At 40.8% G+C, this 23331-nt stretch overlaps 3 protein-coding genes and 1 long non-coding RNA gene across 8 annotated transcripts in view; 3 read left to right on the forward strand and 1 right to left on the reverse strand.

Annotated features, from left to right (window-relative positions):
- kirrel1a (kirre like nephrin family adhesion molecule 1a) overlaps positions 1–4818 on the forward strand; it is a 30979-nt gene extending 26161 nt beyond the window's left edge. Inside the window, exons 11-15 of one of the 4 annotated variants that reach the window (XM_085400450.1) lie at positions 249–465; positions 814–921; positions 1195–1322; positions 1614–1727; positions 3747–4818. In XM_085400450.1, coding sequence (XP_085256576.1) covers positions 249–465; positions 814–921; positions 1195–1322; positions 1614–1727; positions 3747–4409 — 1230 coding nt within the window. In that variant the 3' untranslated portion in view covers positions 4410–4818. The remainder of the gene's footprint in view (positions 1–248; positions 466–813; positions 922–1194; positions 1323–1613; positions 1728–3746) is intronic. The other 3 variants (XM_085400452.1, XM_085400451.1, XM_085400453.1) reach the window with 3 other exon arrangements.
- The window catches only part of LOC146675427 (uncharacterized), a 387382-nt gene that overhangs the window by 30356 nt on the left and 333695 nt on the right, over positions 1–23331 (reverse strand). The gene's annotated exons all lie outside the window — the stretch shown is intronic.
- On the forward strand, positions 7363–17253 carry ndufs2 (NADH:ubiquinone oxidoreductase core subunit S2). The gene is made up of 14 exons (XM_085400464.1): positions 7363–7505; positions 10261–10364; positions 10772–10962; positions 11117–11237; positions 12785–12897; positions 13904–13978; positions 14142–14219; positions 14345–14430; positions 14740–14859; positions 15707–15836; positions 16133–16228; positions 16383–16466; positions 16876–16933; positions 17026–17253. Exons 1-14 carry the CDS (start codon positions 7399–7401, stop codon positions 17061–17063), a joined length of 1401 nt encoding a protein of 466 aa, XP_085256590.1. The 5' UTR covers positions 7363–7398; the 3' UTR covers positions 17064–17253.
- fcer1g (Fc epsilon receptor IgFc epsilon receptor Ig) lies at positions 17490–23272 on the forward strand. Its single transcript, XM_085400465.1, has 5 exons — positions 17490–17689; positions 20619–20710; positions 21136–21180; positions 21981–22004; positions 22128–23272. The coding sequence occupies exons 1-5, from the start codon at positions 17623–17625 to the stop codon at positions 22179–22181; spliced, it is 282 nt and encodes a 93-aa protein (XP_085256591.1). The 5' UTR covers positions 17490–17622; the 3' UTR covers positions 22182–23272.

A 23331-nucleotide genomic window follows, 5' to 3' on the forward strand; every position in this document is an offset into this window, starting at 1 on the left:
ACTCCTGCTATAATGGTTGCAAGAGTAGGACTCGTCACAGTATTTATGTAACTTTATTATGGAGTGAAATGAAGTAGTGACTCCTGCACGGCTACAAAAAAATCATGACATTAGTGCAAAACACAGTGTGATGTTTTTTTTCTATACTGAGCAGGTCTTACACAGCTTTCCTGACTACAATGAATCTGCTCTTGAAGCCTTTTAATTGAATCTGATTTAGTCTAACGGGGTTTGTGCGTGCGCGTCAGGTGTGGGCGTGGAAGGAAAACGTGTGGGAGAAGGAGAAGGGGACGCTGCTGGAGAGGTACACAGTGGAGCAGAGCAAACTGTCATCTGAGGGCGGTGGCGTCCTCTCCACCCTCACCATCAACAACGTGATGGAGTCCGACTTCCTGTCCACTTACAACTGCACGGCCTGGAACTCCTTCGGCCCGGGCACCATGATCATCACGCTGGAGGAGACCGGTGTGTTTCACATATATTTATAGAACATTTTTCAGTGTTCTGGAGAAAATCTCAATGAAATGACCATCTAGTGGGAAGGAGAAGTGAACACAATTATTCAGAAGTTTCACAAGGAAAGAAGACAATGATTAGAGTATGAGTTTAAAACAAAATATGCACATAAATCATAGTAAAAGCTGATTGTGTGTATGCATATAGCGACTAAAAGATGTTTCCTGCTTATATATTAAATTTTACATGTCTTGTTATGTAGCTTCATAAAATATTTGTTCCATTAAAGCCTTGCTGCTGCAGCGAAGAGCAGACATCTGTAACTCACTGTTCCTCTCTCTCACCCTCTCATTACAGAGGAGGTTCCAGTGGGGCTAATAGCTGGTGGGACCGTGGGCTCTACCATCCTCTTGTTCATATTCCTGCTGGTCCTCGTTCTCATTTTCTACCGGCAACGCAAAGGCAGTGAGTCGTACTCTCCATATGCTTTCACGTACATTATAAAGAAAATCTGCAAATCCATTGTTTCCCATGCCTTTTAAGGGAGCATCGCAGATTAAATGCTTCATTTAATGCCAAAAAACGGGCAGCAAACCAGAGAAAATCAAACACCTACGACTTCCTCTCCACCGTATGGATGCAGGTCCCCTCTGAACTTGTTCCCTTCAGCTCACGAAAACACACCGACTGACAAGCGTGTGTCAAGCTGCATTCAACCTCGCCGTGTTTTGCTTCCAGGTCGGCGCGGGGTCACGCTGGGTAAGCCCGACATCAAGGTAGAAACGATAAACAAGGAGACCCACAGCTTAGAGGAGGACTCCGGCAGCGTGTCCACAGCTTCGCGCATGGTCAAGGCCATGTACTCGGTGAGAAGCGGCAGGGTGTGTGCGTCTGTGTGTGTGTGTTTGGGTTGGATACTGTTTACACAGCCTGTAGTTGTAGAAAAAACCCCTCAGATTAACTCGGTAACCTCTTCCTGCACCACACTGTGGCTTTTGACTAAAGAAAAACACCATGTTTTTTCCCTTTTAATCTCCCCTTTTTAACACTTTCAATCCCATTTTCTCTTCTCCTGTCACACTCTGTCGCCTCCTTCCCTTTTCCTGTCTCCTCCTTGTTTTTGTTTTTTTGTTTTGTTTTGTTGTTTGACGGTTTAGTTTCTCCCCTCTGTGTCCTTCTCTCCTTCCAATCAGCCCTTTAAAGATGACATAGAGCTCAAGTCTGACCTCCGCAGTGACACCCTGGACACCCGCCAGGAGTATGACCTCAAGGTGAGATCACACAGATGCCAGAAACATTTGCGTATGTCAGTTCAGGAATGAGTGTTCTTCAAAACGTTGGAAAAAAGTATGATTTCTGAAGCCAGATTTTTCCTTTGGGCTAATCGTCTTTTCAGCAGAGATGTGTTCTGCCTCATTTGCTGGTGGTATGCTGGGAATAGTGTAAGTGCTGTACTCAGTATCTGTGAGAATGTTAGAGTAGGATATTTAAGATCAAATTTTTTCAGTGCAGCTGGCCTTAATTGCTGGAGCTCTTTTGGTCTTTTCTGCCTTTCCCTCTCAGTCCAACTGTGATGTAACTCTTCCCTCTGATTACATAGCGAGCTGGCTGCAGAGTCATTACAAGACAAAACACAGAAGAAGACAAAAACTCCATAAATTGGAAAGAAATGTTTAAAAGAACAAACCAGGTTCAAGCACACTCTGCCTATTTAGCTGGCATGAATCATTTACACATTTTGACACTGTGGGGTTGGGCTAAGGTGATGAATGAATTTTCACGCAAACAGCTGCCAAAATGTTCTTCTGAACTCCCCGCGCCCCCACCCTCCACCCACCATGAATATTTTGTGAGGGCAAACAAACCACCCCACTAGCTGAAGTGCTGCCTCGGATCACTTTGAAGAAACAGAGACATGAATCCGCCCCAGGAGGTTGTTAGATCACCCCGACAACTGCTTTTTAAAAATTTTTTGTTCTTCCTGCTGCCTGAAGCAGCAAAACAGTGAAGCAAAGTTGGGTGGGAGAGAAGTCTGAAAGACAATGAAATTGCAGAAACATGTTAGATTGAGCTGAAGAGCAAATTGCGATGTAGTGAGCAAGGAAAGCATCGTTTCATTTTTAACGCAGGCATCCTGGGGTCAGCCCTGCGTGTTGTCCTGCTGCTCATGGACGCTTAAATTCAGCAAGAATCAGAATTTCTTCTTATTGTTAACTTGACTAATCTGGTCTCCTGGGATACAAAATACACAATAAGAATACCTGCCAAATAAAAGCCCAAATTCTGTATATACACTGGAAAGTTGATATCTCTGTGAGCTGCTAACAGCAGTTAAAAACATCCAGATATAGACGGTGGAGAGATAATAGCACTAAAGCTACTAAACCTTTAAAAAAATGATTCTTATGTGTTGTCTTTTTTGGCAAATGAAACTTAAAATATAAGCACATGGAGGTGAGAGAGAGTCTGTAAACATAACTGTAGAATAATGTACAAATTATACAGTTATTTGCAGTTTTATCATTGGTTCATTTTTGACAAATCATTGATATTTCATTTTTAAATGGCCCAGTTATCGTCAGTTTTTTAGGACACCGTTAGTGTAATGTGCATTTTCTTGTTATTTTATATTTGAGTGAAATTCATAACAATAAAATAAACGGTGAAACTCGTGTGTTTCTGTTAGCAAATATTTGAACTGAAACTAATGAGATATACTCAGTGTACTCTTACATGCTATCCTCTTCCTTTCTATAATAATTTTGACCACTGGTTAAATATTGGTTACACATTTTTATGTGCATAATTTCCAGCTTTTCATTAAAATTATTACGCATGCAAATAAAAGTCTAAATGTAAAAACTGACAAGCAGGGTGACACGATGTCACGGTTCTCTCAGCTGTCGGGTTTGATAGGGCCGTGCTGCAGACGAATCATGCAGGGTGCTTTAGCCTTGAGTGTCATTTTTGAAGACTCCCAAGAAATCGATTTGCACTCATTTCTGCAAAGGACTCGAGCAGCTGAGTCACGATTAAGGAGCAAACTGGCCACACAGCACGATTTTAATGAATCTTCACCTTGATGTTAAACAGCTTAAAACTTGCGGTTAGCCCTGACCTCTGACCTTCCACGACTACAGAAAAGTCTCTGAGAGAACAGAAAGGAACATGATTTACTACAGAGACCTTTGAACTTTGCTAAATTGTTAAAAAATCATTAAAAATAAACTCTCTGAACTCTTTTTACTCATTCTTTCTTTTGTTTCCTGCTGTCTTGTTTCTCTCTTCAGGACCCCACCAATGGCTATTACAATGTGCGAGCCTCCACCCACGATGAAGTCCGTCCTGCCTCCCATTCCACCATGCACTACTCTGACTACCGCTCCCCCACGGGAACACCAGGGGGAGCTGCATCTATCAGCAGCAGCACCGGTGGCTCAGGTGCCACAGCCAGCGGAGGAGCCCCAGGGCCCCCTGGCCCCCTCACGTCACCCGGACGCCCACAAGCCTGCTACGACCCGCGACCGCCTTCCAGACTGTCCCACATCAGCTACGCCCAGTTCAACACCTTCACCCGCGGGGGCCAGAGCCAGCAGCCCCCGGCTAACCCTGCCCCTGCCACCAGTGAATTCCCTGGAGACTGCAGCCTCTTGGACTCCACTTCCCAGCTGGCCTACGACAACTATGGATACCCCTCGCACTACCAGACCTACCGAATGGGTTTTGCACCATCCAGCTTGGCTCCTCTGGAAGCCGGCCCGTCTTATGAGATGTACGGGGTAGGATCTGGGGTGGGCAGCCCTGGGGTTGGGGTTGGCCCAGGAGGCCCAGCTCCCTCGGGATCAGAGACTGGACTAGGAAAGTACGGCAGCTCCACTCGCTTCTCCTACACCTCACAACACTCTGACTACTCCCACAGCCGGCACACACAGCGGATGCAGACTCACGTGTGAGACAGAGATGCATACCCGCCTCACAGTCTTAGCTGCGCATGAGGAAGCATCTTATAAATAGAGTCACACCTGAAAACACTCAGTCACAAATTGACATGCACACATTATCACACACTAACATGAACACACCCTACTAAACACAAACACAACTACAGAAGACAAAAAAAACATGACACACACAGGCACAAAGTCAGACAACCATGCCCGTGAGACGGGGGTAGGGGAAACAAGCAAGGAGCGAGCAAAAGAGAGGGTGGATAGGAAGGAGCTTAATGAGACAGGGAAGGGAAATTCCACAGTCTGGAATTCCCTCACTCCCGATGCGTTTGTAAATCTGAGCTCTGAAAGAGCGGACGGTGCAAGTCACAATCAAGATGGGTAATGAGAGCAAGAACCCGAGAGAGGACAAGAGATCGCTGATCTTTGGAGCCCATAGCCTTTGCTGTGAACTGACGTTGTAAAATGATGAGAGAGCGTCTTAAAAGCAAACTGAAAAACATAGTACAAACTGATCGGAAGAAACCTCAACCGGTGGAAGTCATTCCTGGCCGTCATTTTAACTTTCCTTTTTGCTGGTTGACTTATTCAGTGATCATAGAGCACATATACATAGTAGCCCAGCGCGCCCTTGTGTACAGTGGCACTTGGCCGTCATGCCTGTCAGGCAGGGTAGGGGACTCTTGGGCTGGGGAGGGGCGGGGGGGCTCGGGGGGGTTGTCGTCATTTTGCACTGCATCAACAGTATTCATGCTTAGACGTCTTAGACATCTATATCTGTGTTATGTCTTCTTTTTATTTGCACACAAGACTAGAGCTTTGTATTCTATTTTTTAACATTACAGAATTATTTTTGTCAGTGTAAAAACATGTAATGTGTACGTACGGACCAAAACTTTGAACGAGAGCGCACGTAGCTCGGGCCTGAGGGAAATCCACTGAGACAAGAGTGCCAACAGAAGAGCCTGAATTCAGGTTGTGTTTCACATCAGAAGGCTGTATCAGTGTATAAAAGAAACCTAGTGCCAAGTGTTCATGTTGTTCTTCACCTTAGACCATGTATATGCAGTAGAAGCTCCTACTATTGGCGGCTGTTGCTTTACAAACCAGGCTTGGGGGCCTTGAGTCATTCCCAGACAGTTTTTTGTAGGTTGGAGCCTTTATCTCCGAGCTCCGAACTACAAGCCTGGTGCAGACGGAGAGAGAAAACACAGATGTTGGGTTTAGAGTGGCCTTATAGAGGAACATGTCATACATTTCCATTTTTGAATCATTCCTCATCGTCCGTCTGCCAAAAATGGCCAGAGGAGAATGTGTAAGGAGAGGTTTAATGAAGGCTTGTCCACAATATTGACATGTAGTAGTGTATGACTGTGAGCGTGTGGGCGTGCGAGTGTGTGTGTGTGTGTGTGTGTGTGAGAGAGAGCGAGAGAGAGAAGGATCAAGGGGGAGTGCGTGGGCGTAGGCGCGCACATCGATTTGTACAGCGTGTTTGTATAGATGCGTGAATGACTGCGCGTGTACGGGAAGCATACTTTAAACACGCGGCGCCCCAATCGGAGCGCTCGCGTCACTATTGTATGCACTTGCGTGTGTGCATGTCTGTGTCTAAAAGTGTGTGGGTGTGTGTGTGTGTGTGTTTAAGGTATACGTCCATATCATTTCTCTCACAATCCTGTTACAGTACTTTTATACCTCTGGTAGGACTGTATCCTGTATTATTGTGTCTTTGAATTTAGAAAAATCCAATGTTTATCTTATTGTACTGTTCTTCGTAGCAGAGAAAACTGTTCAAAAGATGTACAACGAACGTTATCAAACTCTCATTTTTTAATTTCATTACCTTCAATATTTTTTAAAAATGGTATGTAATTATTTTTCCACAGTATTACATAAATAAAAGCACTGTTTTTTATAAAGTGTGGCATTTGTCATCTTTGAGTAGGTGGAGATTTTTTTTAACATGCACTGCTGGAGCTTCAATTCTTCATTGGAGAGTCCATTATAAGTCTGTAGTATGTTTATAGATGGCAGTACAAAGTGTTTTAGAAAAATAATAATAAACTTTTAATACTTTATCTAATTTTGGGGTCCTAATTTTGGCTGGTTTTGTAAAAACATTGAGTAAGTTCAATAGCCTGTGATTCTTTTTACCTTCCACTGCTGTTTTATATCCAATGTACCTGCTAGAGGTTACCAGCATGGGGGTAATCATTCAAATTCTTCCCATATTTATTAGGATCTAATTATAGTTAAGTTTAAATACAACCAAGACTGCACATGGATTATTGACTGGATGCACCATTGTATGATAATATAAGTGCAATATCCATCCAGGACAGAGAGACAGACAACCATTCAAGCTTGTATTCATGCCTGTGGTCAAATTAAGAATAACCAATTAACTATTAGTATAACTATTAGTAACTAAATGATGGATTGGGATTAAATAAGTTTATGCATCTTCCTGTTCCTTTATTAACATGTAAGTTATTTATTATTATTAATGTTTTGTTTTCCTTTTGATTTGCTTTTTTTGTTTGTCTTGTTTTTCTGTTTTTGTACTATTTTAACATGTTCAAAATAAAGATACAATACAATACAAATTAACCACCTGCATGTTTGTAGACCGTGAGAGCAAGCCAGAGTACCTGGGAGAACATACCAAATCCACTTAAAAGACCTCAGTGAGAATTAGAAGTGAGAATTATTGATGTAAAAATGTAAGTTATGATATTAAATTGTTACTTTCATTTTATTATATATATATATATATATATATATATATATATATATATATATATATATATATATATATATATATATATATATATATATATTAATAATTCTTTATATTTTTAAATCTTCGTAGACATAAGAATAGAAAACAATGAATTGAACTACATTTACCGACAGGTGGCAGACACGACACCACGACTACAGAAGAGGAAACTCTTCTACGTCACTGGCCGGAGGTTGTCTAACAGCCAAGATGGCGGCCACAATGTTGAGGTCGCTTAGCAAACTCGGACGTCCTTCAACAAAATTGTTATTAGGCCATAATGTGCTGAGCCCTGGCTGTGCGCTGCTGCAGAACAGGTATGATAGCAAAAAGACAAACCGTGACTCCACGAGTTATCTTTGTCCTCATGACGGTCTTCGCTTAGCTCCTCACAGATGTGCATGCCGAGAGGCTCATGCTAGCAAAACGCTACATAATCCGGCTTTGCTGCTATAAAACATCGCAGGGCTCGTCCTGTGCAGTTTAGTAGTATGAAAATAAATGAAAAACATATTTATTGGCTGCTTGGCTATAACGAGTGCCCTCAGCAGCTTGTTTAGAGCATAGGTCCGCATCTCCCACTGTCGGGTTAACTGGAGATCTGCTGTCAGCGTGTGTCAGTGTTTACTACATCGGTGTTTCATGGTCAGTGAGGTCAAAATGGTTTTAACGCATAGACAGAAAATTAAAGGTTTTGGCACAAGGATGAAAATAAATAGATAATTTGGATGATTTTGGAGGTGTAGTACGCTATGTTTAACTCAGCTCAGGGCTTCAGAAGGTCTCTGAACCGAATTCAGGGGGATATAAACCTGTAACTAGCATTATGCAATGCTAGTTACTGACATATTTATGCCTCTGTATATTTGTAATATTCAGCATTAATACGTGCTATTTTATTACCGTGGCTGTATGTTACAGGACTCATGCAGTGCTGTCAAAAACATGTACATGCTTACTACTTCTATAGGAGTTAGGAGGGCACAGAGCAGCCAGATGGTGCTAATCAAATGCATTTGAATAACTGATCCGCAAATGTTACCAAACTAGCTGTTTGCTAGTTTTAGAGCACTCAGGTGTGTGTTAATACAACGCCACATTCTTTCCAGGGGTGGAAATCCCAACGAATGCAATCCACGGTCAGGCTGTGCAGTGCTCAGAGGAACTGGAAAATCCCAAGAGCTCCATCTTAGACTGTACAGGCCTGAGTTAGCATGTTAAGTGTTTAAATTCATGACAGTTCCCAGAGAAAAAGTTTGCAAAGTTGCTTCTGAAACCCCCCACAAGATTTAATTATCATTTAATAATAGTATGTAAGTTCACGCACAAATCAGTGATTTGCTGAATGACATCACTTACAGTTTTGGCATTGTCCCACATATTCTGGAGGATCTGTGGTTTTTTTCTCATTGCATTGTTGCTCTCATGCAAAGTCTTTGGAAGGCTGTACCTTTTCTGGCTTCCTTTTCGTACACAGTTGTTTCAGTGTCTTCAGGCTTCTTTCTTGCATTATTACCACTTTTTCCACTTTACCTGGAGCTCAGCGTATTTCCTTATGTAGACATGGGGCCTTGGCAGTATGCAGAGTGCACAAGCCTGCTGGTTCAGAGTGATTCTGATTTACTTACATACACACAATGGCAAGACCAAAATAGGCCGGTGCACACATTTCATAAACCTGGTGGTAGTTTTGAGTGTGTGTTTGTTTTTGCGTGGGATAAGAGTGTTTCCATACGTACTTATCTGCCTTCACACACATATGAAATTCATCAATAGGATTTAATATTATGTCTGCACAGAATTTCAGCTGTAACAGGTTCAGTTCTTCTGGGAAGGCTTTCCGCAAGGTTTAAGAGTGTGTTTATGGGAATTTTTGATCATTTTGTCACAAGTACATTTGTGAGGTCATGCACTGATGTTGAACGAGAAGGCTTGGGTTTCAGTCTCTCCTTTAGTTCATCCCAAAGATGTTCTATCGGGTTGAGGTCAGGATTCTATCCACGCCAGTCAAGTTCGTCCACACCAAACTCACTCATCCTTGTCTTTATGGACCTTACTTTGTGCATTGGTGCACAATCATGTTGGAACAGGAAGGGGAAATCCCCAAACTGTTCCTACAAAGTTTGGAGCAGGAAATTGTCCAAAATGTCTTGATATGTTGAAACATTAAGAATTTCTTTCACTGGAACTAAAGGGCCGAGCCCAACTCCTGAAAAACAACTCCACACCATAATCCAGTGCAGTCACACAAGTACCGTTCTCCGGTCAACCACCAAACCCAGACTCATCCTTCAGATTGCCAGACAGAAGTGTGATTGGTCACTCCAGAGAACACGTCTCCACTGCTCTAGTTTCCAGGGATGGAGAGTTTTATACCACTCAATGCAGCTGCTCGACGATAAAAACCGATTCCATGAAGGTCTTTACGCACTGTTCTTTAGCTAATCCGAAGCCCATTGAAGTATGGAGGTCTGTAGAGATTCGCTCTGCAGAAAGTTGGTGACATCTGCACACTCTTCAGCATCCGCTGACTCTGAATGGATGAGTGAAAACTTAAAATGAGTAAATGAGGGATAGCTGTTCCAGTCGCAGAAGTAAATCTACAAAGTTTCAAAGTCCAAACCTCAACCTCATTGAAACACTGTCGGGAGATCTTAGGAGAGCCTGCAGACCTCAATGATCTGAAGCCGCATTGTAAAAAAAAAAAACTTGGCCAAAATTCCTCCACAATGACACGAGAGACTGATAAAGTGATGCACAAAACAATTACTCGACCTAAGTTCTGCAAAAGGTGGCCCTCCAAACTACTGAATCATTGACATATTTTGTTTTTCACGAAGAAAACTTTCCATCTCTGCATGTTTCCTTGATGAGCTACTTCTAACGATCAGTCCTCAGGTTGGCAGGCTCAGTTCCAAGTAACATCTGATAATGAGGTTAAGGCTTTAAGCAGCGCATAGGTAGCCTGAGGCACCACCTTTTTGTACTGCAGGATCGTGTTAGCACTGATAAAGGTCGCCACCCAGCCTCATACCTACATCGCCTTAAAAATAACCTTGCTGTGTTTCACAGGCAGAAACAATGGCAGCCAGATGTGGAGTGGACGGAGCAGTTCGCTGGTGCAGTCATGTACCCCACTGCTGTTAATGAGAAGTGGACACCGCCCCCGTGGAATGGTAAAGACTGCTGTTCACCAACATCTACTCGTTTCAAATATTACTTTTTTCTTTTAATTGTAACTGAAAGGGAAAATAATGAGCTGCCAAGACTGCGGGAGAGTTGAACACAGTCCAAGTCTAAATGTATCATGTCAGCCTTTGGCAGAGACACAACGGTAAAACGTTTGACTTATTTCCATTTTTGTCCTCTGTGTTTTCTGTCTGCCAGCCTTCATTAAGATGGGAGGCAGGTATTCAGTGTCTGACTTACGCGTTTCTATTTCCACAGTGCACTTGATTTAAGATGTGCTCATAGTTTGGGCAGCTTGTTCCGCATTATGGTTATTTGTTTGATGAAAACAAACGTGCTGGTCTGTCAGACTGGTCGAACTTTAGTTTGCTGTTTTGTGCTCTTTGTTTTTCAGACAAAGATCCTCCTGCAGAGAAGGAGGTGTCCAACCTGACGATTAACTTCGGCCCTCAGCATCCTGCAGCTCACGGTGTGCTGCGTCTTGTGTTGGAGCTCAGCGGGGAGTCTGTCAAGAAATGTGACCCACACATTGGCCTGCTGCATCGTGGCACAGAAAAGCTAATCGAGTATAAGACATACCTGCAGGTACTGAACAATGGGATGACTTAAGTGGTCTTTGTACTCGCCAACTTCCAGCCATTACATACCTGTTAAATTATTTTGTATGCATGTAAGTGTAGGGGCAGTTTGTATTATTTTTGTAACCATCCTCATTTAAATAAAACACGTTCTGCTGCAGGCTCTGCCCTACTTTGACCGCCTGGACTATGTTTCCATGATGTGTAATGAGCAAGCCTACTCTCTGGCTGTGGAGAAGCTGCTCAACATCCAGGCCCCACCCCGTGCACAGTGGATCAGAGGTACTGAGCATGAGTGGTCAAATATGAAAACTCCTGAAGAAAAAATATTTAAAAAAACATTATTCTGGAAGTCTTATTTAACCACTATTAATGCCAAATTTGCATTTTATAAATTATTACAATTTGTAATAATTTATAAATTATTATATTATTATATTATTATTATATTATTATAATTTTTTTATTTAATTACAATGTAGTTTGCACTTATGTACTCATATCTACATATCTTTAGTTTGTGTATTTAGCTGAAGGAAACTGTGTTTTTTTTTTTTCTTTCTATTTTCTGACAGACTATTAAGTCTGTCAGAAAATAGAAAAAAATAAAAATGCTATAAATGAAATAAATATAAATATAGCTAGGAGCAGGGATAGTGGGTAAATTCAAATTCAAATTTTTATTTGTCACGTACACAGTCATACACAGTACGATATGCAGTGAAATGCTTAGACAACTGCTCGTGACCTAAAGTGGTCGCCCCATGATTGGAAGGTTTGAATCTACTAAACGGCTACCCCGAGGTACCCATTCACTGAGTGAATGGGTTAAATGCAGATGAGTAATTTCCCTATGGGGATTAATAAAGTATGCATTACATTATTGTTATGACTGTAAGATGAATCAAATTTAATGTTGTGCACTTTCATGGTACTTGCGCAGCATTGTTTTCTCTGGAAGTGTAAGACCTTCACTGGGCAAAAAAAAACCCTTTTAAAGCTTGATTTCATGAGCATTTAACAAACGTTTACATTTTTTTGAGTTTCCAACAGCAGTTTTCTTTGTCTGGTATGTTTGTTTTTGACCCTTTGCTTTAAGATGCAGTTAAAAATGACACACTAGGGGGCGCTAACTAAACATAAGCGCTGCTACTGTCTTCTATTGGTCCATTACAAAGTTCACAGCATAGGCTGCACGGAGATGTACGCTCAGTGTGTTTCTGTGCCACAGACACGTGCCTCTCACCTTTAGCCTTGTACGGAACAAATGAGGTTTCTGGTAGAGATCAGGCAGCCACAATTGCACAACGTACATGAACTTGAAGATCTGAAAAGACTACATTTTCCAATGTGGAGAATTGGAAAATGTAGTTGTGGTTGCTTGGATTCTTCCTCAACAGGAAACAGTGAGAACCAAGGATCAGAGTCGTAGTTTTGTTTCAAAGAGGATCACTTTAAAGTCGTGTCTGGCAACAAAAAGCGTCAACTACTGTGTTGACTGTTGTGTTGTGTACCTGCCTTTAATGTTTAGGCTCTATTTGTGAAGAGTTAACTTGACATACGAGCTATCTAGAGCTAACATGCCCTCTGTTCTTGCACTCAGTTAGTGTTCCTGGGGCTTTTTTATCTGATTGAATTGATTGTTTGACCAAGTAATCACCAATCTAATTTCAAGAAGCATTGAAGTGTTTAAGTAGATTTTTTTTATTTTATTTTATTTTACGTGGACGCTAACAAAACATGTTGAACTGAAAGTAAAGTAAAACTTCACCAGTGAGCAGCTGGAACCTGTTTCCAGTTTGTTGAGCTCTGTTCTGTGTCGTTTGTAGTGCTGTATGGAGAGTTGACTCGCATCCTGAACCACATCATGGCCATCACCACACATGCTCTCGACATTGGCGCCATGACTCCCTTCTTTTGGATGTTCGAGGAGCGAGAGAAGGTAACGGAACAACAATCACAAGGTGTACTGTGGTTCTAATCTGGGGATTGTTCTAGTTTTTTTTTTGTTGAGTCAAGCCCGCTCCCAAAATCGCTGTATCTTTGATTCATAAACAGTAGCTATGTTCTCATCAGTTAGTGGCACAGTGACCTTCAGCTCTTCAGGTGTTTACTCAACAATATCCTGTGTGTGAGTCAGGATGTGGGCCACGTCTGACTTCACATTTTCACTGAGTCACTGAAAGTGTCCCAAAAATGACAGGACTGTAAAATGAGTCAACCGCTTGAGTCTGAATCTTCTGCTGGCGATACAATGTGATGATCTGAAGAGAATCCTGGTTTACGGCATCCAGCGTAGCATGAAATGAGGAGTTTGTGGCTCCACGGTGATGTTACTTAATTCCGGGTTGCTTTGATAGTGAGATTCGGGTTGTCTGTGTTTTTAGGTCAGAGTGTTACTTATCTTCTTTTTGACAATACCCCACAGATTCACTAAGGGGTTCAGCCAAGTCAAGCAAACACAGTAGTAAGTGGTCATCAAAGGATTTGGTGTTAGTGAAATGAAAACTGCATCATCATAAATCCTGACAACAGGTGGAATACGCAGTCCTCCAAAATCTACGGCTACACTGTTGCATAAAGTACTAATATGCTGATAAAACAATGGTACCCCGAATAATCAAAGTCTAGAAACTTCACACTGAACTTCAAACGTCTTGCATTCAGTGTCTGTTGACTAGACACTTGATTGCAGTGGCACCAGCCTCGGTCTACTCATTGAGAGTCTCAGTTGTTTGATTGTAACAGCATTCATCAGTGAAATGATAACCTATCACCGTGATCGACTGGTACATACGATTGTAGCTTTTCTTTTAAAATAGGCCGTCTAATCCAGCGTATGAGTTTTGCCACTAATCCTGAGACTGTGACACTACTGTACATGGAAATGTGTGGGGTTTTTTTCTTTTTCTTTCCTCTTTAAATCTTTAATTCTTGTCTCCTCTCAGATGTTTGAGTTTTATGAACGAGTGTCTGGAGCAAGGATGCACGCTGCATACGTCAGGCCTGGTGGCGTACATCAGGTAGGAGAAGAATTCATTACATTTTTATAACTAGAAAGTTCAACACTTCTCTAAACATGCTTTTTAAAATCTATCTATAGATACATATAGATTATATAGATAGATAGATGAGAGATGCAATCTAAAGATCAGTATAATATTGTTGCATTTGAATATGTTTCAGGATTTGCCTCTTGGCCTGATGGATGACATCTATGAGTGGTGTAAGAATTTCTCCATTCGGATTGATGAAGTTGAAGAGGTGAATGACTCCATGTTCTCCTCAGTTCTCCACAAGCTCTCAGTGAGCTCAAGCACGATAGGTGTGTGGAGCTTGTGGATGCAATAAATTTAAAGTGACATTCATGTTGGATTTCCTTCATGCAGATGCTGACCAACAATCGTATCTGGAAGAATCGCACTGTGGACATCGGAGTGGTTTCTGCTGAGGAGGCCCTCAACTACGGTTTCAGGTAACCCATAAATGAAAGTTCACTGACATATTAGAAAATTAAGTTACACTGATGACAATGATGGCTTCACTTGCACAGTAGTGAGCTGTTATAAATGCATTCTAAATGAATAAACAAACCCTCCTAAAGGGAAGTGACACTGCTGTGTCAGAGGCAACGCGTGTTTTCAGTCTTAATAATGGTGCAATCTGCCACAAACTTATGAAATCAGTTTGTATAATTCATTTAAATAGTCTCCTTCTGGAAGCTGCTAGAAATACATGTGTTTGTAAACCTTGAAATGCATCACTCTGCTTTTCCCACCACCAGTGGAGTCATGTTACGAGGGTCTGGAATCAAGTGGGACCTGAGGAAGTCTCAGCCCTATGACAAGTACGATGAAGTGGAATTTGACGTTCCGATTGGAAGCAATGGAGACTGCTATGACAGGTAAGACTCCTCCAGACAAACAGCCCGAGTCTTCTCTATAGCAGCCCGGGTATGAGCACACCAGAAGAATATTTGGTCTCTTTATTATATATATTCTTCTACTGTCTCTTATTATTGAGCAGTTTAGTCTTTTTGAAATGAAATACTTGTGATTTATGTGAGTTTATCTGTTGCTTTTTTACAAAAGGCTGCCTATAGAACCAGGTCTTACCACTCGGCAGCTGCCATGGCGCATATCTCTGTTTCTGATCAAAGCAACACAATGTAAATTTAGCAGTAAATATGTCACCCAGTTTAAAACTCAGACGTTCAGCCTAGCAACAGAAAGCTTCACAGAGACATTATTGGCCAACTGTGTTTAAAAGGAATCCTGGTTTACGTGCCTACACGGTGAGAGCTTGATGCTCCTGGCTTTCATGAATGCAGCATAAATAATCAGAATGAGCCGTCACTCACAGACGGCAGAAGTTGGCGACCTCGTTTGTCCACAGAGTTTGACCTATTTTCTGATCACCCTCTTGGAGTGACTAAACATGTGGCTGCGTACAAAGCACATTGTGGTTCACCAGTCTCACTGGCATGAGTGGAACACATCCACTTCTGTTTTAATCAGTCAAAATGGCCCTGGGAACTATTTTTTTCTCCTTCAGGTCGATTTCCTGTACTATACTATGCCGTAGTACTGTAGTTGTGTAATGCACTCTGAGCATGATGATGCCAGACTGAGCTGCTAACGTCTGCCTTCTACCTTCTCTGCAGAGTGTTTGAGGTGTATATCGTGTAGTGGCGTAGAGCAACATCAGTCCTGTGGTTTACTGCTACTTGTGTGTGTATGTGTGCGGCTCAGGTATCTGTGCAGAGTGGAGGAGATGAGGCAGTCCCTGAGGATCATGCACCAGGCGATGAACAAGATGCCAGAGGGCGAGATAAAGGTGGATGATGCCAAAGTGGCTCCGCCTAAGAGGTCTGAGATGAAGGTGTGTTGAGTAGAGAGGTTTCCTCTTTTGCTGTGCAGCCTGCAGGCTATTTACGTTCTTCTCTGTATTTCATCACTCGTGTGTTATTTCAATTTCTTGTTAATTTGTGTTCACTCGTCCTTTTTCAGAGTTAGGACAGTTTTATTGTAAAACTCAATTAAATTTGGCTGCACTTAAGGCTGGAAACCACCTGTACTTCCCCTCACTGTTGTAATGTTAACATTCCCTCAATATACACTGATGCTCTTTTCTTTTTATGCTTTTTTCCCCCCACAAACTTTGTGTTATTTTGCTAGATGTCCATGGAGTCTCTGATTCACCACTTTAAACTGTACACAGAGGGCTACCAGGTCCCCCCAGGGGCCACATACACAGCTGTAGAGGCACCTAAGGTGAGAGCACTCAGTGTAGAGTATAAGGACAAATTGTGCAGTCATCAAAGTGTACGACTAAGGCTTTTTGAGTCTTAATTAGATGGGACTTTGTTGTGGTGTAATATGCTTATTGGAGTGTGTGTGTCTGTGTGTGCGTGTGTGTGGCTTCCAGGGAGAGTTTGGTGTATATATGGTTTCAGACGGCTCCAGCAGACCCTATCGCTGCAAGATCAAAGCCCCTGGATTCGCTCACTTGGTGCGTACTTAAAAATTTCACACGACACTGTGAAATATTAAATACTCCCACCATCAATTATTCAGCTCATTTAACGGCTTGTCCTCTAGGCTACTTTGAGTTCATTAACTATATTTTATTAAGCGTTACGGAGCAGTTGTTTTTTTGTTTTTTTTGTCCAAAGCTCTCCTCGGCTTCCTTCCTGTTCGTCTTAGCTCATGGGTAAACGAGCTAATGCAGTTGAACGTCGTCATTAGAATTTGGGTTTACAAGGCTAAAAATGTGTTTGAAGTTGCATAAACAAACTAATTGAGTCGTTACTGTGATAACTCGAGGCTATAATCTCATGAATTAAGACAACTTTTGTGCTCTCGTGCATACTGGAAGCTTCACTTGCTCTAAATGTTACTTCATGTTTGCTTCTTTCTAGGCCGGTCTGGATAAAATGGCCAAAGGACACATGTTGGCAGATGTGGTGGCCATCATTGGTGAGAATGTCACAATAACTTAAATACTTGCAGACATGCAGAAGCGAGCGTGCAAACGGAGCTGCTTCACATCGAGTGTTATCTTCTTGCAGGTACGCAGGACATAGTGTTTGGAGAGGTGGACCGTTAAAGCGATACTCTTAATGTGTCGCTTCCCCAGCGAGGACTCTCTCTCTCTGTCACACCACTATCTTGTCAGACGGGCTTTCTTCCTGTTCTCTTTTCACTGTAGTGAGCTTTTTGACAGGCGGCTTCGTTTATCACCATTCATGTACAATGCCCAAATCAACCTAATAAATATTTTATGTCTGAACAGTAAACGCATCTGTTTTCTTTGTCCCACTGCGATAAGTTGACATCTTAAGGCTTCATAAAGTCTAAAACACCCTCTTTTTTTTCTTTTTTTCTTTCCACGCTCTTGTGCCGCCTGAAAACAAATAAAGTATTAAAGATGACAGCAGACACCGACGCCTGAGTGAAGTCTTTCCTCTTGGTTGGTGTTAACAGGGGGAGTGGTCTGATGAGATCTGAGACAAATGGACTTAGAGCTCAGACCACAACTTCCCCTCTGAGCTGTAAAGCTGGGTATGCAGTAGTCGAAGTCTTTAGCGGAAAAAAAAAAACGCACCAAGCAGTCGTGTTTGCTCGCTGTTCAAGGAGCTGATTATCCGTGTCGAGCCTGTGTTATCATGGCTGGGTGGTGCAGGAACCAAATGCTGGTGGCCATTCCTCTGTGGATGTGTTTTGGGAAAGCCGGTGAGTTGACACAAATACTGGAACGCTTTGTTTTTATGTCACCAGATTTAATGTCCAGAGATCTCGCACTTGGTTTCAGTTTCCGAGAAAAATGAACAGTTTTTGGGTGAACGGAGGTGTAAAGTTAATCAGGATGAACATGATGTGTTTTCATTATGTGGTTGACTAGATTCAACACTGCTGTTCAATTAAACAGCATTTCTTTAACTACACTATCCTGTTTGCCGAAAGTTAGAGAACACTGAGGTTTTCTGACATTTGGCCTTATTCCGCTCAGTGTAGGCAGCAGATGTATTTACCACATTTTAGTTCCTGTGAGAAGAGAAACTGACCCTGCTGAGTTTGTTGCTTGTGGCAAGGGGTGTGGATGCTGGTCTATATGGCCAGTAGCAGCTTCTGCATTTGTTCAGCCACTTCTGCGTATGTAACAAATTCAGCTCCCTCCAAATATGGGAAACTTGTCTCTGACGGTGTATGTGCAAAAATCTTCTTCTTTTTTTTTGTTAAGTAAAAGATAAAATAAAATCACACTGTTGTTCCGTTTTTAATCAAATACAACCAACAGTTAATGGGATCAAATAAACACATTTTTACAGGCTAAGCTGAAACACGTACAGGTTGTCGGCCCCTAAATCGGCCATTAATTTTGCAGACGGAAACGCGTCTGGTGAAGTTGCTGTGAGATCATTCTGGGATATTTTTTTGACTTTTTAATGGTTGTCAAATGTCGATGTTTGTCTTTATGCAAATGTGGATTATGATTTTTTTTTTTTTTTTAAAGAAAAAAGATGTTTTATTTATTTAAAGAACATAAGTGAGAAGGTAGCAGGGAACAGTTTCGTACTTTTATCCCTAAACATTTGCAGTTTGCATTTTTTTGTCTCAAAAAACTGAACAGATTAACCGTGTAAGAGACATTTGCACCTTAAATAAGGTGCAAATGTCTGGTTCCATCTGAGCGGCCTACAGCTAGTCTACAACTAGTATAAAATTCTTAAAGAAAAAAATCTCTTCATGTTTCCTGAGTACCCCGCAGTTCTAATGCAAAAGGAAAAAAAGTAAAAGGGTCTCAGTGATTTTTATTTTTTATTTTGAATTGCTGTGCTCACTGCTGATGCCCCAGAAGTCAGGAAAGAAAAAACTGTCACTACATCACTATCAAACCAATAGCTGTCAGGCGACTTACATTTCTTAAGAACCCAACACTGCTTATGAAAAACCAAAGATGCCAAGAAAAAGTAAAGATAAACCGCAACATTTTAAGATCACATGCAAACGTAATGGATACACCTGAGAGCAAGCATGTCTGTTACACGTGTGGCAGAAATTTAGTGGCGGTCCAACTTTACATCACACTGTTTGGAAGCGAGTCTCTGTGTGCACAGCCGTCATGTGATCAGAGATTTTAGAGAAGTGAATTTATGAGAAGAGCGAAACAAATTGTGAAGGAAGGAACAGACCAAAATGACGTTAGCTGTCTGGGGAAATTCACAATGAAGACATCATCCTTTCATCCAACTGCAAATAACTGTGTACACATCAAAGTTTTAAAGGCCATAATATACTTTCAGTGTATACTTTCAGCCTTAATAAGAAAAGCCATTATTAAAAGTTAATTATAAACCATTCAGACTTTTTGATGAATTCTTCCTATGATCTCATCTTTTCCATCTGAATTTAGCAAATTTGAAGAAATCCAACTCTCTGTGCTTTGACTGGCCAGTAGCTGTTTTTGGAGTCATAAGACAAAACTTCTCTTTTCATCTACCCAATCTAAAGTTACACGGGATCTTTGTAATCACGTAAGTTTTAGTTCCTTGAAAAACAAAGTAGCTGTCAAAAAAAAAAGAGAGACTAGTACAAAAACTGAATTATTTGGGCAATAATTACTTATAATTCTAAAAAATACTTATTTTAAAAAAGGTCAGTTTCTTGAATTTCTTATATCCAGAACAGTTTTAGATTTATCAACACTTTTATGGATTATAAATGACTGAATATGACACGATCGCGCAATATTGAAATTACACACAACCTTCAAAGTACTGTAATGTAAGATCAATGCTTTTTAAGGCCGTTTGTTGCATCTTCTATAGTCAGTCAGATGTTTGTGATGTCAAAACATGACCCAGTTCTTTTGTTTGTTTGTCGACACTTTGCTTGTAATTTCTGCAAGATAAAAGAGGTTTTTATATGATCATAGAGTTAAAACTATCTGTTGAGTACTGTTCAGTGCTTCCATTATGTGGTAAACATGCAGCGAGAAGAGCCTGTTGAATATTGTAGCGTAGGTTCTTATTCACTTTAAACTTTAGGCCTGAACATATTTGAAGTTTTCCTCCCATGCTGTTTGTTAGTCACACTTCTTTTAGTAGACGATCAACTGAGAGCACAGATAACAGCATTAAGGATTTTTGTTGTATCTTCTATAGTCAGTCAGGCAGATGTTGGTCATTGAAAGATATGACCCAGTCCTTCTAGTTATTTGTAGACAGTTTGCTTGTAATTTTTGCAATATGAAAGGTTTTTGAATGATTATAGTGTTAAAACTATCTGTTGAGTACTGTGTAGCGCATATTTGAAGTTTTCCTCCCATGCTGTTTGTTAATCACAGTAGTCGATCAACTGAGAGCACAGATAAGACACAGCATTAAAAAAAGGCAACATACCCCATATCTTATGCTACTTGAATGTATTTATGGATACATTTAAACATGTTACATGTTGCAGACTGACCGACAGACAGCGTTCTGCAGTTGCACAGAACTTGCTGCCATCGCTGTTTCTCAGTCTAAAGTGGTGGCAGCGCCATTACCCAACAAAACCGTGTTATTGCTGATATAAGTGATATATCAATGATATATAATCATTTTAAATGAATATATGATCTAATCTAATCTGCTAACGACATTCCCTTGTGTTTTCTCAGCGGCTCTTGCTGAGCCCCAGATCTGTTATATCCTGGATGGCATCCTGTTTCTGTACGGGATCATCCTGACAGCTCTCTACTGCAAAGTCAAGGTTTGCATATGATATCAATGTATATATCTTTGCAGAAGCCTACATCAACACTAATATAAGGTTTTCATAAAAGTTGTATCCAAGAAAGTTGAAATGTATCTACAGTAGGCTATCATCAGCAAAGTAAGCACACAAACTCTTAAGATGGTTATAAAAATATTCTCTTGACTGTGGTACTTCTACATGCTGACAGTGATGATTTTAGATTTAAACTATTTTTGCAGCACAAGTACTTGGTCATTATCTTACTGCACTGCACTTCCTTTATTTGTGACAAACGAAAGAAGATATATCTAAAGCGTGTGTAATGTTGCTAACTCTAAAGTGACAACAGGAAATGCACGTATAGCTTACCATACCTTTAGGGTTATACTCAAAAGTTACTGTAGTTTTTCTTTAATGATCCCTAACTTTGCCTTCTACAGATCTCCAATGCTAAAGAGGCCGCTGGGAAAGGAAAGCCGAAGGGGGTGAGAATGGATGCAGACACACAAGTGCATACCTTACTGACACAGGCACAAAGAAGCAACACACTGTCTAAACTGCAGACAGCAGCGACACATACACACCACAGCACAAAAGTAGCGTTTCGGTAAACAACCAGAAGGCAGAACTTCACCAGAGACAAAGATGAGCTCATTGGCCAGGTCAAACCTCAGTGGACAAACCCTGAGGTCTGAAAATGGAGCAGAAACTGAAGGATGAAGCTGCCACACCATAGCCGCATACAACCACGTCTACTTAGTTCATGACATATTTAATCCAAATCTCTATTAAGGACTTACTACTCAGCTTACTTTCGAGCTCGTGTAGACATCTGTCGCTCTGGGAAGGTTTAGAAAATGAACAGGGTGTCACTTAGAGCCAAAGAATCTGGTTTTAGCTATGTGGACATTTAACATTTACATGAAGCCAAGACAGTTTTATAAATATCCGTAGTTCTAAATTTAATCCACAAGCAACAGCTTCAGTGACAGTTTTTTTTCTTTCTGTCAAAAATCTGACTTGCACAGGATACAGAGATAGATAGTGTTCTTTTTCTCATGCAAAACTGGTGCGCTGCTTCACCCCCTTTTTAAGTCTATTAATTTCCTATTGCTAGCCACAAACTCTGCACCGCCTAAGCCACTCATGTGTTGCTTACTGGCTTCTATTTTTTTTCTCAGATCTGTAACTAGTTACTAAGAACCAAAAAAAACCCGTCATTACAATGTCCGATTTCTTTAATTTCTACTGTATCTGACATTTTTCTCTCCTCTTTCCTTGTCAGAATGTTGAAGAGGGCATATATACGGTGAGTTGTTGTGCTATCAACATGTCAAAGAGAAGAAAACCAGCAGATAGTCGAATGCTGGATTATTATTATAATTATATTTAATGAATTATGGACTGAAATTCTCCTCATCCTCCCCCTCAGGGTCTCACTCCTCATGCAACGGACACATATGAAACAATCGGCATGAAGAAGTGATATGACGAATGACTTCTTTCTCTCTTTGTAATTAAATGTTGCACATCATACTCAGCTTAGGTCTTCAAGAATGTATGAGATTTTGTACATCACGGGTTATTTCCCTTTTGCTTTTAGAGATTCTAGAGGAAGTTTGGAAGGAGTCACAAACAGGGAAGTTGAGGCCAGAAAGGGGAGATTGCGAGAAATGCTTTTTCCTTGTTGCATGACATACTTTGATTGCTCGTATATTTAACATTAACACAAACTCAGTTTGACAGCGGTAAAGCTTCAGAGATATTTTATATCCAGTATATATCCAGTATATTTTATACCCAGTAACTGAAAAAAGAGTGATTTTTGCTTGATATTTTTATATATATAAATATAAACTCTTTTTTTATATAGACAAGCTGTACTGTCCATCTCACTTCCTCCTTTTCTTCTTTTTTTTGCTGCCCGTTTGTGTGAACATGAGAAATTGTGTGTTTTAGTTTTAGCCTCCCAAGTTCTGCTATTCAAAAAACAAGAAAACAACAACAAAACAGAACAGAAGAAGACATGACTGTTTTAAAAAATGCTGCAGTTTAAGATGTTCAATTGTTGTTGAGGAGTACAGAAAAACATAATCGTGCTTCTCTTTAATGAGCAGTGTTTCCTGTACACCACAGGATGGCAGCGATGCTGTCTTTGGTCCTCACCTGTGTGCTATCGAAAAAAATCATGCATGTTATTTTGTAAGTAAACTTCTGCCTTAAAACTGTCACATGTACATACACACCAAACCTATTAAAAGTTTTATGTTAACATTAAATGTTGTGTCTCCAAGAAGCCTCCAACCTTGTGATTTAAAACCCCAAAATAATAAAACAAAACATTACTATACTATACTAATAATGATTAGTAACTGGCAGTAGTTTTACTGCTGGCGTCCTGTTGGTTTAGCTGGTTACAGCTGCTCAGATTTATTTTGTAACAAGCTGTGAATATGCCAGTTACATGTATGCAAATTAACAAGATTACAAATACCATTATGTGCAGGGTGGTGTTTTATTGTGTGTGTTTGTGTGTTTTTCTTTTTAAATTGAGGAAGTCTTCACAGGAATTTTTTGCATAGTACTGATGTTTGTGACGATCCCTTTAAATTAAAGGATTAATTTGCTTTCTTTAT

This window comes from Rhamphochromis longiceps, linkage group LG3, assembly GCF_057381845.1.
Source record: "Rhamphochromis longiceps isolate RC_006_pf linkage group LG3, R_longiceps_female_GT1.1, whole genome shotgun sequence".
Classification (NCBI taxonomy): Eukaryota; Metazoa; Chordata; class Actinopteri; order Cichliformes; family Cichlidae; genus Rhamphochromis; species Rhamphochromis longiceps.

Bases quoted from the DNA above. Each gene is read 5' to 3' on its own strand.
- fcer1g (XM_085400465.1), top strand. From the start codon at position 17,623: ATGGCTGGGTGGTGCAGGAACCAAATGCTGGTGGCCATTCCTCTGTGG. The intron at 17,690-20,618 runs GTGAGTTGACAC...GTGTTTTCTCAG, and splicing joins GATGTGTTTTGGGAAAGCCG to CGGCTCTTGCTGAGCCCCAG. The intron at 21,181-21,980 runs GTGAGAATGGAT...TTTCCTTGTCAG, and splicing joins GGAAAGGAAAGCCGAAGGGG to AATGTTGAAGAGGGCATATA.
- ndufs2 (XM_085400464.1), top strand. From the start codon at position 7,399: ATGGCGGCCACAATGTTGAGGTCGCTTAGCAAACTCGGACGTCCTTCA. The intron at 14,220-14,344 runs GTGAATGACTCC...TCCTTCATGCAG, and splicing joins GGATTGATGAAGTTGAAGAG to ATGCTGACCAACAATCGTAT. The intron at 16,934-17,025 runs GTGAGAATGTCA...ATCTTCTTGCAG, and splicing joins AGATGTGGTGGCCATCATTG to GTACGCAGGACATAGTGTTT.